The sequence below is a fragment of the Limulus polyphemus genome, unplaced genomic scaffold, assembly GCF_000517525.1.
Source record: "Limulus polyphemus unplaced genomic scaffold, Limulus_polyphemus-2.1.2 Scaffold1375, whole genome shotgun sequence".
NCBI classification, from domain to species: Eukaryota; Metazoa; Arthropoda; class Merostomata; order Xiphosura; family Limulidae; genus Limulus; species Limulus polyphemus.
Window position 1 is genome coordinate 134135 of NW_013666985.1, and position 16320 is coordinate 150454.

The 16320-nt window shown below is 33.7% G+C and overlaps 1 protein-coding gene across 1 annotated transcript in view; it reads right to left on the reverse strand.

The window, feature by feature from the left end:
• Nucleotides 1-15744, reverse strand: part of LOC111086735 (carcinine transporter-like) — a 111034-nt gene extending 95290 nt beyond the window's left edge. Inside the window, exon 1 of the mRNA XM_022390785.1 lies at nucleotides 15304-15744. Within this exon, the coding sequence (XP_022246493.1) occupies nucleotides 15304-15708 (405 nt within the window). The 5' untranslated portion in view covers nucleotides 15709-15744. The remainder of the gene's footprint in view (nucleotides 1-15303) is intronic.
• Nucleotides 15745-16320: the final 576 nt, after the last annotated feature.

Sequence of the window (16320 nt, forward strand, 5' to 3'; positions counted from 1 at the left end):
AGCGGTATGTCTGCGGACTTAAAACGCTAGAATACAGGTTTCTATACCCGTGGCGGGCAGAGCATAGATAGCCTATTGTGTAGCTTTGTGCTTAATTACAAACAAACAAACATATAGTTGACAGATTTGTTAAATAAATGTGGTTTGTTTGATGTTTTTTATATCTGTATTTTCAAATAAAAAGGAATATCCGTGGACTGGCCAAAGAGCAGGAGTTATATTAAAGGCTAATTTTGTTAATTCTATAACCTTGACAAGAAGTTTTAAGTCGTAACAACAAAGGCTGCATTTTTGGCGTTTTTATAATGAATTGTTGAAAAATACCTAAGTTAAGTTGATCAAATTATAACAGCTTTTCAAACATAGAAAAAAAAATGTACGAACGTGGTGGGATCGTCTGAAAAAAATTTATTAAAGCACATTCTCAATTATTTTAAAGGAAAAAGAATGAATTAAAAAATGAATGGAAAGTTTAACGCTTAAAAATAAAGTTATCTCAGTTAATTTTTACTGATAATCCGTATCAAATCTCTGAGGAAGCTTTGAAAGAACTTCATATAAATCGATCCATGAAATTCATGAACGAATCCAAAGTATTATAGGAATTGACACCTCTATATGTTATTTTTTTAAGTTAGGACCAACACCTAGTACACAAAAAGCTGTGTCAATAGCTTTGAAGAATAAAAATGGTAGAGTAACTTGGAATTCAAATGGAATACCTTCTATAATCATGGATTTTTATAAGAGATTATGTTCGGAAGGAACGGTAAATCAAACTAATGACAGTTTCCTTGGAAGCTTAAACATTTAACCAAATATTGTGGAAGAGTTTCTAGATGCTCCACGTTTACAAAAATAACTGCTGGTTGCCAATAATTAACAATAATATGTCTCTTGAAACTGATGGTCTACCGGTTGAGTCGTTAGAAAAATTGTGGTTGTTAATTCCCTGAGGTTTTTAATGAATTTCTAGAGATAGAGATGTAGAAGTGTGAATAATACAGCGATTAGGTTAATACCTAAAAAGGGAGATTTGGCATAGTTAAAAATTGAAGACTAGTGTCACTTCTAGGTACTGATTAAAAGTATGTTTTTAAAGCCATAATAAACAGAATGAAACCTACTATGAAAGACATCTGAAAGAAAAATGTAATATTATTGCAGTTTTGGAGCCGTTTTCGGTTTTTCATCATTAAAAGGAAAAAAAAGTTATTTATTGAGCAAATCATTAGTTGTAATATGTGACAGATTTTCAAGTATTAGAACTCCTAAGATTTTTATAAATAATTTCCAAAATGCTTTCATACAATTTCTTTGGAGAAAAGTTCATTGGGTAAATTAAAATAGCTTATGTTTACCTTTTAGATAAGGTGGAATGAAAACTATATCTCTGAATGATAAACTAACTATTTTTAGGATTAGTTGCTTTGAATGTGTATTATATAAACTGATTCGCTCATTCAAAATAAAATTGAAGCCATTTTTAAATGAGCATATCAGCGTATGTATGCAACTTAATAATAGACTGAAATTACGGATTATATTATAATATGTAAATAGTATTTTTTTTTTAAAAGTAGGGATTGTTGGTTATTCATAGAATTGCTATAAAAGGTATCCAAAACAAAATAAATGCTGCAATAAAAAGTACACAAACAAGTAAAGTGATACTAATTGGATTGATTTTAGAATGATTTTCAATCAAAGTAGGAATGTATAAAGCTGCCAAAGTAGGGATTACATTTTGTTAATTTATGACTGTGGCTTTAATTTTTGTTTCAGTACTTTTTGTAGCAGGATCCTTACTTCATTTTAAAATTCATAATTTTTTAATACTCTTGTTTGTTTACTTTTTATGTTATACCGGTATAAAGTGTATACTTTATCTTTAGAAACTGTTGGATGTCTATCCATCGATATGTAGCGCCATCTGTTGGTTTGAATTGGGTTGAAAATATATTTAAGTACGTGCATGATATGTTTACCATTTATAAAAAGTCTGTATGTATTTATCGGAATATTAAAAGCAGATACCCAGTAACCAGTCAAGTAAGCTGGAGAAATCTTGTAGCGATAGTCTGAGCTGTCAACCCCCAATGGCATAACGGTATATCTGTGGACTTATACTGCTAGAAACCGGGTTTCGATACCCGTGGCGGGCAAAGCACAGATAGCCCTTTGTGTAGCTTTGTGCCTAATAACAAACAACAGCAACAACCGAGCCGCCTAGGAGCTAGCCCCGCTGACGTGATCAGGTAAGTAGGTAGGTAGTAGATGATAAAGCTGCTTTTTTAGAAATTTTTGAATTGCTATACCGGAAATGTTAACGACCTTTCTAGGGTATTATTAGTATATATATATATACGCATAATATATCGTAACCAATACTTTTAATGGTCGGTTTTATGCTTAGGAATTCAACAGGGTGGTTCTTCAGAAACATTGTCGATCCCTATTATTAAATACTACTGTACTGGAATCAACAACGGCGATTATTTGTATTAGATAATAATGTTTTTCTGCGTGATATGTACGTATATATATTTAAATAATTATTATGTTATATATTGTATAGGTAAAGAAGTAATTTGATTACCTGAATGAACCTTGTAAAATAGTGAGTTGTTTGTTTGAATAAAAGTATTTAAAACTATCTATCTAAACATTTTGCAATTACAGTTCTGAGGTTGCTGATTACGAACAAAAGAAATCGTTAGTTTAGAACATCATCCATTTTAAATGTGTGTGAGTATGCAATGTTTACTTACAGATGTTACGTATTGTGGATATAATAAGCACCTATATTGGTATAATGGAGAATATATTTTCACTTCCTTTAGTAACCTTTTTATGTGCCAAACTTGTAAAACTGGTTTGGTCTGTCTGTCTTTCTCCTTCTCTCTACATCTATCTATACGAAGTTAGTTGCTTTTAATTCTGTTAGTTTTCGACAACACTTATAACGCTAGAGAATTAGGAATAATTTAGTAAACGAAGATTTTAGGAACCCGTCCTCATTGGTATTTTAAGACCTTTTGCTAATGGACCTAAATCAATGTAGAGGAATGAAAAAAATTTAACTGTCTTTCAAAACGAAATTTTTCCCAGCTTTCAAAAACATTATTAGCAATTTTCTACAATCCCAGCACTCCAGGACGAACCCAATTCAGTATTAAACAGAACACTGGCGTCTAGACGGAGCGAAAGCTTTTGGGATTTAAAATGTTTTGAATGTTTCTATGGTAATGCATCTTTAAAAACAAGGAAGATAAAATGATTATAATTTTCTTTTAAAGAATTTACTAATAAATATCTCTTTTGAGCTAGAACTAGTGTAAATAGACAAATCCAGGATGGAGAGCTAGCTACTTATTCTAGTTGCTGTCTAATTTCACTATGAATTTGCATATTAAATGTGTGACCAGTGTACCAATATAATTGATAATTTAGTCCTTTTCGTAAAGTTTTATATATATATTCAGCAATCTGAAGTACTAATAGGGTTGTGGCCACTAGTTTGCGTAGTCCGACGTTTGGTTGAAGAAAGTAAAACAATATAAAACCACAATCGATAGTTGAAGAATATCAAGCTCACTAACAGGTAAATGAATGTATTTGAAATTTGTAGATATCGATCTGGTGTTGTACTTTTATGCACTAAATTCGGAGAACATTTTAGTTTTGAATCTGGAAATATCCAGAGACTCCTATTTTTGTTAACAATTTTGCAAATATAAGATTTGTGGAAAAAAATTCTTTACTTCACTGGTAACTTTTCTAACTCTCTGTTTTGTCGGGTATCACCTGTCTACTCTCTATCGATATTCAAGATCGATAAGGGTTTGAATACCAGTACTTATTGTTTTTCTTTTGAAATGGAATTTCAGGAATTTCTTGATCTATGGAAAGGATCACTCTACTGGAAATCAGCCTTCAACTTATTTAACCTGATCTTTTCTTGAGCCTACAAAGAAATAAAACTAAGAAGCAAATAAATAAGTTTAAACATGCTCTACATTTTATGGCTGTACATTAAAGAAACGTTCATGGTACCAGTTTTAAATGTAAAAAAGTTAAAATTCAGCGGATACGATTGAAAAATACTTTAGATGCTTGTTAGACTTATAAATTTGTGCTAAGTAAGAAAATATTTGAGTATCTCGGTGAAAGAAATTGAAAATAAAATTTTCAATACGAATAAAAACAAACAGACATCAACATAATTGGAATGGGACAACAAAAATATAAGCAAGACATGGAAACAATGAATGCTCACAAAATAATTTACAGATACATTTAACTAATCATTAGATGTTGTAGGTGTTCAGAAAACGTCATCAAAATATATATATATATATATATATCGTACAAGCAAAGAGAAAAACACAGGAGACATGCATCTGAGAATTCTATGATGGATGTATAAACAAACACTTTTATCAGGAATGATCATACTTCCTATATATATATATATATATATTGTAAATACCCTGCCTTCATTCTCAGCCTCAGGAGACACAATACTCTTCCTAGTTCATTTTATCATAAGTTTGGTGGGTGACTGGGAATGCTTACAAATATCTGGGGATTATAAAGCTTATCAGTGATGAAGCAGCTGGCCACATATTATTTTCAGCGAATATTCTCCTCCTTATGGTATGATCAATTCCCTGAGATTATTCTTAAAGGTACTTAACTCATCAAAGGTACAACATATATTGAGACTACCCTCAAAGATATTATTCTCGCCATAGTTATGACAGATATCTACTTCATTAAAGGTGGAATGAAAGATCATAGTTACTATAACTACCTGAGGGTATTCTCAGAAGACAGTCACCTCAACATGGGTTTAACAGATGTATATAGACTATTCTTAGGATACACCTATTTTACTATAGGTAAGATAACTACCTGAGGGTATTATTAGGAAACAGTAATCTCAACATGGATAAAACAGATTTTTATGATCTATTATGAAGAGACACCTATTTTATCATAGTTATGACAACTATCTGAGGGTATTATCAGGAAACAGTAATCTCAACATGGATAAAACAGATTTCTATGATCTATTCTGAAGAGACGCCTATTTTATCATAGTTATGACAACTGTTTGGGTATTCTCAGGCATGGATACAGCAGATTTCTATAGAGTATTTTCAGGTAGGTATTACAGATATTATTTATTATTCTAAAGTGTTTTCCATCTCAGGTAATGTTCAGTAAATGTATTGCAAATATTCTCAGTAGACATATTTGCCAGTGTTTCTGATAAAGCAAAGACAACGTTCTATAAACAAATCAATCTTAGTTAAGATCCATTCACATATTATGTCTAGAACAGCTTGAAACACACATCTAATCAAGGAAATGTCACTTGATTAACAGAAGATGGACTAAAAAAAGGCTTACAGATCTAGGTGTTATCAATGTTACATGAAAATCTGGAAGTAAAAAAATCAGTATATGAATAGATAATCTCTCAGCTTGGTTAGACGAGCTAAATGTTACTGGTGATTGAAAGGAATATATACCACAGCTGAAACTCACCAGTATACTATTTCTATGTTAAAGGTTGAAATTATTTAAAAAGAAACCGTGACAAAGTAAGGTGATAGATTGAATTTGGATCTCGTGGAACAAGAAGTTTATGGTTGATTATAGTGTAAAACACACACATACAACCTGGCTGTGGGTAGAGACTAATACTGTAAGAAATAATTATGTCTATCTTCAAGAAATGACGTGCCCAGAACAACATTAATACACTACCTGTAATTTTCGGGATACTTCGATCGAAGCTAGAGATGCCCAGGATGTGATATATTACATTTTTAGTATACACACAATAAAGAGTCTCATCAGATGGCGCTTTTTTGTCTGTTTGTTTGTAATTAAGCACAAAGCTACAGAAAGGGCTATCTGTGCTCTGCCCACCACGTGTATTGAAACGCGGTTTCCAGCGTTGTAAGTTCGCAGAGATACCGCTGTGCCTCTGGGGGGGGGGCTTTTTGTTCAGAAATGTTTTAAACACTTGGTCTTAATAATGTCAGTTTCTCTCGAGACAATTTAACTCTGTTAGCACCACTAACCCCTTCTTTTTTGTAGTTACAAATACATCAATAAACAATAACTCTTTCAGAGAAGAGAAATAAGTGAGTTCATAGTACCCTGAAAAACGACTTTATACGCCAGGGTTTAGGTGTGTGCGTAGTTCCCAACAAAACCTTCCCACATGTCAGGTGAACTCATAGAATGTTCTTATTGTTCAAAATGGGATGAGTGTATTAATTCCATTAAAATGTGCTTATAGGGGTAAGATGAACAATTGCCAGCCTTTAAAAGAGATAATGTAGAATACCAGTTATGTGAAAGTGTTTATTATAGGAATCAGCCAAATATGTCAACAGCTGGTAATTATTTTACTGCAGCTGCAAACACGGTCGGTTAACATAGCAGTGCATTTATAAGAGATCTTTACACCGTCGATTAACATAGCAGTGTATTTATAAAAGATCTTTACACGGTTGGTTAACATAGTAGTATATTTATAAGAGATCTTTACGCGATCGCTTAATATAGCAGTATATTTATAAGAGATCTTTACACGTTCGGTTAACATAGCAGTGCATTTATAAGATATATTTACACGACCGGTTAACATAGCAGTGTATTTATAAGACATATTTACACGACCGGTTAACATAGCAGTGTATTTATAAGATATATTTACACGGTCGGTTAATCATCTAAACTTAATACAATTAAATTATGAATACCAGGAGTTAAAAATTTTCAGACTATAAGTACTCGCACTTAACGTTCTTCCGAATCTAGAACTAGTTGAATTTACACATGGCGTGGCGTGGCCTGTCCCAAGTTAATAAAACACCGCTGTAGACATGACGAGGTATGCCCCACGTTAATAAAAGAACGCTGTACACATGGCGTGGCCTGTCCCATGTTAATACAAAACCGCTGTACACATGGCGTGGTCTGTCCCAAGTTAATAAAAGACAGCTCTACACATGGCGTGGTGTGTCCCACGTTAATAAAAGAACGCTGTACACATGACGTGGTGTGTCCCATGTTAATGAAAGACCACTGTACACATGGCGTGGCCTGTCCCATGTTAATAAAAAAACCGCTGTACACATGGCGTGGCCTGTCCCAACTTAATAAAAGACAGCTCTACACATGGCGTGGTCTGTCCCAAGTTAATAAAAGATCGCTGTACACATGGCGTAGTGTGTCCCACGTTAATAAAAGACCGCTGTACACATGGCGTGACCTGTCCAATGTTAATAAAAGACAACTGTACACATGGCGTGGCCTGTCCTAAGTTAATAAAAGACCACTGTACGCATGGCGTGTACTGTCCTACATTAATAAAAGACAACTGTACACATGGCGTGGCCTGTCCTAAGTTAATAAAAGATAGCTGTACTCCTCCAATACACTTTTAAATCTGTAGTGTCACCCCGCTGTCTGTATATGCTACTTGACCTATATATGAATCACATTTCTCATGTAAAAAAGTAAAGTTACAAAAATAATATTACACTTCAACAAAACACTTTTAAATGTGTATTGCTACCCCAATGTCTATATATGCTACCTGACATACAAGAGTAAAAAAAAGTGGGAAAGATATAAAGGGCCTGTTTAGATTATTAAGCAATCTTGACTGGAACAAATTCAAATGATTCAGAATGAGGACAGAAATTAATTCAACTTTTTAATCCATGTCAATTATCTATAATTACTGCGTTTCTATTAATGCGTCTAAAAGCAGCTTAACAAAGCGAAAGTTAGCAGTTCCTATTCAATTATGTTCAAGGCCATTACGTTCGTTACGTTTCCTGTGTTTATGGTATAAACACTGTAATATCTTAAACTCTGTTAATAAGATTTAACCAAACACGCTTTGCTTAACCGCTGACACGAGTTCTTGAGTCACAGATATATTTGCTGAGCCAAGGAAATAGCGTGTCATTTATAAGTGAATTCAGTACATGTAGGGATATTTATATTGATTTAAAAATTATAGCATGAAAGTTATGTTGGCTCGACTTCATCTCCATGTGCAGATTTTACAATCCATGGCATGGGCGAAACACCTCGAAACATAACATTTAAATAATAAAGGAATTAATCGTTCCACTACATTCATTTTAGGTTTGGGGTTGTATATATCAGTTCTTTATGTGGGTAGATTTTGTCACGAGATGATGGAGAATATTTTACAATGGAACTGCTAGCTAAGTGGTTGATAGAGAATATTTTACAATGGAACTGTCAGCTAAGTGGATGATAGAGAACATTTTACAACAGAACTATTAGCTAAGTGGTTGATAGAGAATATTTTACAATGGAACTATTAGCTAAGTGGTTGATAGAGAATATTTTACAATGGAACTGTTAGCTAAGTGGATGATAGAGAATATTTTACAATGGAACTGTTAGCTAAGTGGACGATAGATAATATATTACAATGGAACTGTTAGCTAAGTGGATGATAGAGAACATTTTACAATAGAACTGTTAGCTAAGTGGATGATAGAGAATATTTAACGATAGAACTATTAGCTAAGTGGATGATAGAGAATATTTTATAATGGAACTGTTAGCTAAGTGGTTGATAGAGAATATTTTACAATAGAACTGTTAGCTAAGTGGATGATAGAGAATATTTTATAATGGAACTGTTAGCTAAGTGGTTGATAGAGAATATTTTACAATGGAATTGTTAGCTAAGTGGTTGATAGAGAATATTTAACAATAGAACTATTAGCTAAGTGGATGATAGAGAATATTTTACAATGGAAGTGTTAGCTAAGTTGATGATAGAGAATATTTTACAATGGAACTGCTAGCTAAGTTGATGATAAAGAATATCGCCCAACGGAGTGTGAAACTTGAGTTGTTGTAGTTTTTTATTTTATGCGTAACTTTTTACTTTATCAAGAAAAGCTCAAGCAGGCGATATTTATGACCATCGACATCTCCTGTCAGTCTGTAACTGACTTTACTTGAAACAGCAGGTTTTAGCTGATCTTCGTACGTTCTTGTTTCACCTAATCAAATCAAATATGTCATAAAATTACTATCTTAGAACGCAGGAAAGGAGAGGTGGAGAAACCCCTTTCTATTACATCTATTATTTTACCAAGGCTCCACAACTTAGCAGTAACAACAACAACATCAAAAAAGGAAACAAACTGTCGACTCAGTCTTTAGTAATGAAACTTTACCAGAATTTTGCTCATTAATACTATTTTTCTTCGAACAATCCTGGAAAGCAATTAAAACCCGGAATAATATTTCCGGAGACTCTGTGATATTACTGAAACAATGAAATAATACATGTCGGATGACTTCGAACGATTCTAATCTTTGCCGAATATAACGTCAATAACGTTCAAGTTGGGACTTTGCAATTCTAATATTGTTTCCAATTTTTTTTTAGTTTTTGTATCCCTATATTGTTCAGGTTTAAAAACACTATGTCAAATAAAACAAAATCTTCAAACATAAGGAAACGGTTATGAATAAAATATATATAAATCTAATGTTGATTTCTCCTTGGATAAGATAGTAAAATAGGTATTTATAAAGGAATTTGACGTATTATTTAAGTAAGACAACTATTTGCGATGTTATCTAAACGATGAAGTTTCTTGAAGAGGAATTTCCAGTTTGTGGTTTTATTTAAGCAAAGCAATTGTTTGATACGGCATTTGTGGCATTATTTAAAATAGGTAATTATTTGATATCATAATTGTGGGTTCATTTAAGATAGATAATTCTTTGATACCATATTTGTGGCATTGTTTAAAATAGATAATTCATTGATACCATATCTGTGGAATTATTTAAAATAGATAATTCATTGATACCATATCTGTGGAATTATTTAAGATAGATAATTCTTTGATACCATATCTGTGGCATTATTTAAAATAGATAATTCATTGATACCATATCTGTGGCATTATTTAAACAAGGTAGCTATTTGGTACTGAATGTCTGGCATTAACTAAATAAGGTAGTTGTTTCTGGTACTATTTAACGAGAAGGGCTTTTGGTACAGAAATTGTGGAATTATTTGAAAAAGGTAGTTTTTTGATTAAGTATTTATGGCATTTATAATGACAACATAAATGTAGTACCTACTTGATAACAAATGTTTGGAGTATTTGAATTAAGTAAATTAACATTTTAATTAGTTTTCTGATCATATATTACTTGAATAGCGTTAAAAGTTCTAGAGGTAACACTTAACTTTCTGCGGACTTACAACGCTAGAAACCGGGTTTGGATACCCGTGGTGGGTAGAGCACAGATAGCCCTTTGTGTAGCTTTGTGCTTAACTACAAGCAAACAAACAAAACATTTAAATTCATGCTTGCATTTTAAGTTTTGTTAGTAGGCTGTCCTGCTTTGGTTTTCAGGTAGTGAACTCTAACTGCTCATTATTACCATGTATTCCATGTTTGAACAGAATATGGACTATAAACAAAATTATTCAAGCTACGTTCTATGAAAGAGCTAGAATTCACCGTAACTTATTAAGGCAGATGTTCATGTTTGATATATTAAGATAAATTACCAAACCATAAATATGCATCACTCGTTCACGTGAGATTACAAACAACTAAAACAAGCCTCTTTTAAGAATTTGAATAAATAAAAACACACAAATAAAACAGGCAAGAAACTAAAATTGATACTAATTTCGAAGAGCAAGGTTGACAAGAAGAAAATGTGTTAATTCCATATTCATGGAAAGTGTACTAAAGATAGTCAGCCAGTTTATCCTCAGAACTCGATTTACATCCGTTCTTCAGGTCGCTATAGTTACACAGTTTACGTTATCCATTATCCGTCAATTTAAATTTAATATGGAATGAGACTGGTTAAAGTTTAATTTATTGCTATAATATCTGAGTATGCCATTTATCCCAAAATAAATGCCAACTCTGTATAGGGATAGACAATAAGGCCACGTTAATAGTACAGATGCGCCCCAGAGGCACAGCGGTATGTCTGTGGACTTATAATAACGCTAGAAAGTGGGTTTCGATATCCGCGATGGGCACCACACAGATAGCCCATTGTGTAGCTTTAGGCTTAGCTACAAATAAAACAAACACTACAGACATCCAGTACTTAACTAATAATTATTGTGTGGAACCAGTACTCCTCTCTCCGTTGTTTACCTTTAGACATCACCAATTTATTACTATTTTTTATTTCGATCTTTCCTTCTGATTTGCTAGGTTTTATCAAGAGATTCTATTAATTCGTGTGTTTTATTTGTGTTATCAGATCGATAATATTTTAAATACTGAGTATTGAAATAAACGTATATGCCCTCACTGTTCAGTTTATTAAATTAGAAACCCATCTAATAGCGAATGAGCAGCCTTTCACCGTTAACATAGTTCGCATAAGGTGTGTCACAGGCCTCTGTTTTATTTGTAAACCACTGGTAGAGGTTTAAAGTTTATTCATTTAAGATTATGGAGGTGAATACAAGTTTTAAAGCCGTTCTATACTGCATATAATAGTATAGATTGCTGCATTATGGTTTAGGAAAAGCTTTTACTCATCATGGTGGAAATATAGCATTGTGGGGATATGATAGATAACGACCATTAAGTACACCCTGGATGATTTTTCATCTCTTCAAAGGAGTAGCATGGCAAAACTATTTCCACAATAATGCTTTCACACCGTTATACAATCTCCAGCATTTCGCACGGCAATAACAATACAATTAGTGTCACGTACCTTATGTAACTATTTCTTCATATTTTTACCTCTGCCGTCACTACAAGAAAGGAAGATACGTAGCTTATCAGATCACACCATGCCATGCTGTATTTGGGGTTAGTTGTCGGGTACCCTAATCACAGTTATTGCAGTGTACAGGAAAGTGAGGTAAGAAGGTCCCCTTTATATAAAATGGCCATCTCTTAATATCATCAGTCATGATATGCTTCCATCAGAGTGAGCTATGTGTAACTATTGTGACCCATAGTATAAACACAGTGATGGACAGGCGCGAATGTAAGTGATTGAAGCGCGACTTCATTTTATAAAAAAATACCTAAGGTATGCACGTTACATTTTTGTGGTTATAAAGTAGATATTTCAGGGAATTTTACTTTGTTGATTTCAAACAATTAGGAATTATAGACAGTCGAATATGCCGTGAAAAAAATACAATTCAAGTTTCCAGATCTTTTACAATGTGGGATGGCTTTATGATGAGTGGCTTAGGGTAAGAAGGCCCCCCGTCTACAGAGGCGTTTTACTCTATATCAATGACCTATATTTCCGACATTGGCTTCGGCTGTAACGTATGTTACTGCCCCATACGAGTACCTACGATATTTTGCACCACTGTCCTAGATAATGCATAACTTGCGTATATTGCATGGCTTTACCGATACTCCCAGAGAGACATTTAATTGATGATTTAAATTAATTAAATTCAGTGCTAAATGATGAATTTGATTTAAATTTCAGTTGTTATGAGTTAGATGAGAACATTTTACACCATCTTTGGGATCCATTTTATCCAACTTTATAAGTAAAACGGCATTCAACCACAAGAAGTGAATTTTTTTTTCAATATCTAAAATAGGATTATGTCAAATCTTTATAATAAAAAAGGGTTTGTTTGAAAAAATATTGCTCTATTCATAACATCCTATATTAACTCATATTGTGTGTTTGGGATTTGCAAAAATCTTCCCATAGTTTTAGAGCTAACAGTAACAAACTTGGCAGATGGACTTGGGGTGGCCAGGGGGGTATTGTTATCTAAATGGTGTAGCTCTAATACCAAGGGGGTGCCAAGTGGGTCTAAAACTCACGCATGATGGTGGTCGAGGAGTAAGTTTCAGGCTAGTTGAATCTGAATGTAGCATTGAATTTTGTGTGTCTGGCCTCTCTTGGTATCTAATGGGCGCCATGTTTGAAACTTTTTTGTACCTACACCTACAAGCTAGCGGTACCAAACAAAAATAAGCGGTGAGATTCCATGTACTGGTACCATATGAGGGTTCGTTTTTGGATACGAACTCCCTTGAGGTGAATGATGAGGATATTTTTGAACAGTGTAACGTAACAGGTATTTCATGCTAGTTCATCTGAATTGGTGAAAAATAACTGAAAGTTAAGATGACGGTTTTACACCACCCTACTGTACTTCGCATAGTAGGTTGGATAAAGTTGGATCTTGACCACTATTGATAGAATTGGTCGATTACGTCATAGTCTGACTTCTAATGCATTTTTACAAGCACTTCCTATAGTCATTTTCTCTAGCTTATCACTAAAGGTTTGCAAAACCATAGTTTCTCAGTGGCAGATATGGTAGAATGAAGGTATATGTCTTTTAACAGTCATTCAAAGAAACTGTATTTATAAATGTTGTTTCTGTTAAGCAGACATTCTTTGAAAGTCAGTAAGATCCTCTTTTTTTACCCATTTTTTCACAGGCTAGACATGATATAATTACATATCTATTTTTACTGGAGTCAAGTAGACGTTGAAAGTATTCTGAGTGTGTGTGTCTTAATGAAGGCACCAATCAGTGCATGTTTAGTCTTGTATTTGATGTTTGTTTTATATTTATAAACGATGTTGGTTTACCGAATTTTCCCCACTTTGAACTACAAGGCTATTCTTCTCATATTCTCAATCTGATTCTTAAATACAGGGTTACCTACTGGCATTACTGTCAACTTCTACATACGTATCATCACACCTGTACTTTAGCTTTCAAACAGAAAGTGTCTTCCATATTCATAACTGCTACGTCCCAATTTTAACTTTAAAGTATAAGATTATGTACCCACATTATCTACTAATTTCCGCGTACATAGTTACCACGTCATCACTATGACATTTAGATATAAGAAAACCGTCAAGGTTGTTTTTCTGATTTCCATGTAACCAGTTAAGATGTCCTTATTACCCCCTCCTGATTATGAGATCATATGTCCACATTGCTCCCTCACTCCCAGTTAAAATATATACTATAAGCATAGGCTTATAACGTTTCCTCAACTCCGTAATACATGTAATATCCAGCTCCGTGTCCCTAATAAAAGCCTACATATCAATAATGTTCCTCGTCTCCTTAATACAAGCATATATATATATATATATATATATACCAACACTAATCCATGTCCCACTAATACAAATATATATATATATATATAGTAACACTAATCCATGTCCCACTAATACAAACATGTATATACTAACACTAATCCCTTTCTCACTAATACAAGCCTATATCTTAACGTCATTCCTCACCCATCTCCCTAATACCAGCTTATATATCAACATTGTTCCATGTCTCCTAACAGAATCCAAAATTGTTCCCCTACTTCAAGCCTACATTTAAAATATTTCAACATTATTTATTTACTGTTCAGTAATATAGACCGACAACCTAACATCGCCCATTATCCCTAGTATAAGCCTACATTGCAGCATTGTTCCTCAATCTGAATATAGTCTAACACTTCAGAATTGTTACTCATCCACTAATACAAGTCTATGTGTCTAAATCTGTTCTCATTTTTTCAATACAATCTTACATTACAACATTATTCCCCATACCCTAATATAGATAATTACTGAATATAATAACTATATATATCAAATTCAAATATTATATCTCAAGATACTTTCTATATTTTTTCTACGATGTTACACGGAATTACGAATTCAAGAACTCACTACCACACAGCTATCACTCCAAATTGAACAGCGCAATCTTTATACAGGTTATTAAGTCTACAGGTTTTGGAAATATAAGCTAGCTTACGTACACATATATTTTCAATCCCTATAACTATAAAGTTACCTCCAACTTGTAAAGCAGGCTGAAAATATTAAGGACTTAATGTTTAGGGTTTGGGATGCAGTGTAATTTGCAGTAAATTAAGTTATACGCTAAGTAGGCTATTCTTTATCAAATACGTATTAAATAACTTTGACCTTATAGCTATTTAAAACTACGTTAATCTTCGTCATGTGAGAAAGAATTATACAGAAGTCTAAAGTAGCTCCACTATTAGTTGGTAGTCGTAAAAAAAAACATTAAAAACTTTTTTCAACAAAAGGAATAAATGGAAACATCCATTACTGCTGCAGCATTACCCTTACTAACGCGAAATCAGTATTTCAAAATTAATGCAGGAATATGTAATGAAAAATGTGCGCTAATACTGAGCTAATAAATCTTTTATGAAATATCTTACTTACTGCAGTAACAATACTCTCATCAGAGTGAAGCCAGCTCCGATCGTATACATAGCCGTTGGTACAGGCCAGTGTTACGTGATCAGAGGTCCTCATTCGAGATCTGTTAGGGTCAAGGTTATTAACTTCCTCGGAGTTGCTGATGTTTGAATAGGTGACCCAGCACTGACCTCTTGATCCCGGTGAGACTGGTGTTTGTTCAGTTGTAACTTTGCTTGTATCTTTAGGTGCACTGGACAAGTTGGACGCACTGGGATCACACCAGTAATATGGAGTGATACTCATAAACAGTTGTTCGTAGTAATGAGGTCCAAATGATAAATGTGCTGGCACAAACACCAGCCAAACCATCAGCATCTGGTACTTGTCGTATTCCCCAACCATTTGTGCTATCCCGTCCCAGTCCATTTTGTCGAAGAGATTCTAACGTCCGCCCGCTTTCTCCGACAGGCGGCAACTGAATGAGCGCGTGGCTAGCGATCGAAGGACTATTATTCGGGGAAACGACTGGCTGTAGCCTTTGCAGCGAGTGATAAACAACATGTGAACTTCTAATGCAAAGGTGGATGATGAACACATGTAGGACACTTGTGAATCAGAGCATCCCTCCATTCACAGAAATCAATCAATTATCAATCAGTTGGTTACTTTCGCACCAACGACTTCAAAGGATGAAAGACGTGGATATTGGAAATCGGTAAAATTTGGCGAAAATTCAGGGTTTCTTAAAGAAAACTTTTGCTTGTTTGTCATAGTGAAAAAAAAAAATAGAGTGATCATCAGGAAACGTTATCTTCTCCAATGACCGAAGTAAGACATCCTCCAATCTTTAAAACTTATAGATAAAAATGCGCACTGTTCAGATCAAAATGACCTTGTTTAACAATACAAACCGCGAAATTAGGACGAGAAAATATGTTGTGGTATTTATATAAATGTTCGCTTAATTTAACAATAAGCATGCCAAAAGTCAAAGTTAGTTGGTTCATTTGATTTAATTGAACACCGGTGATTTTTATT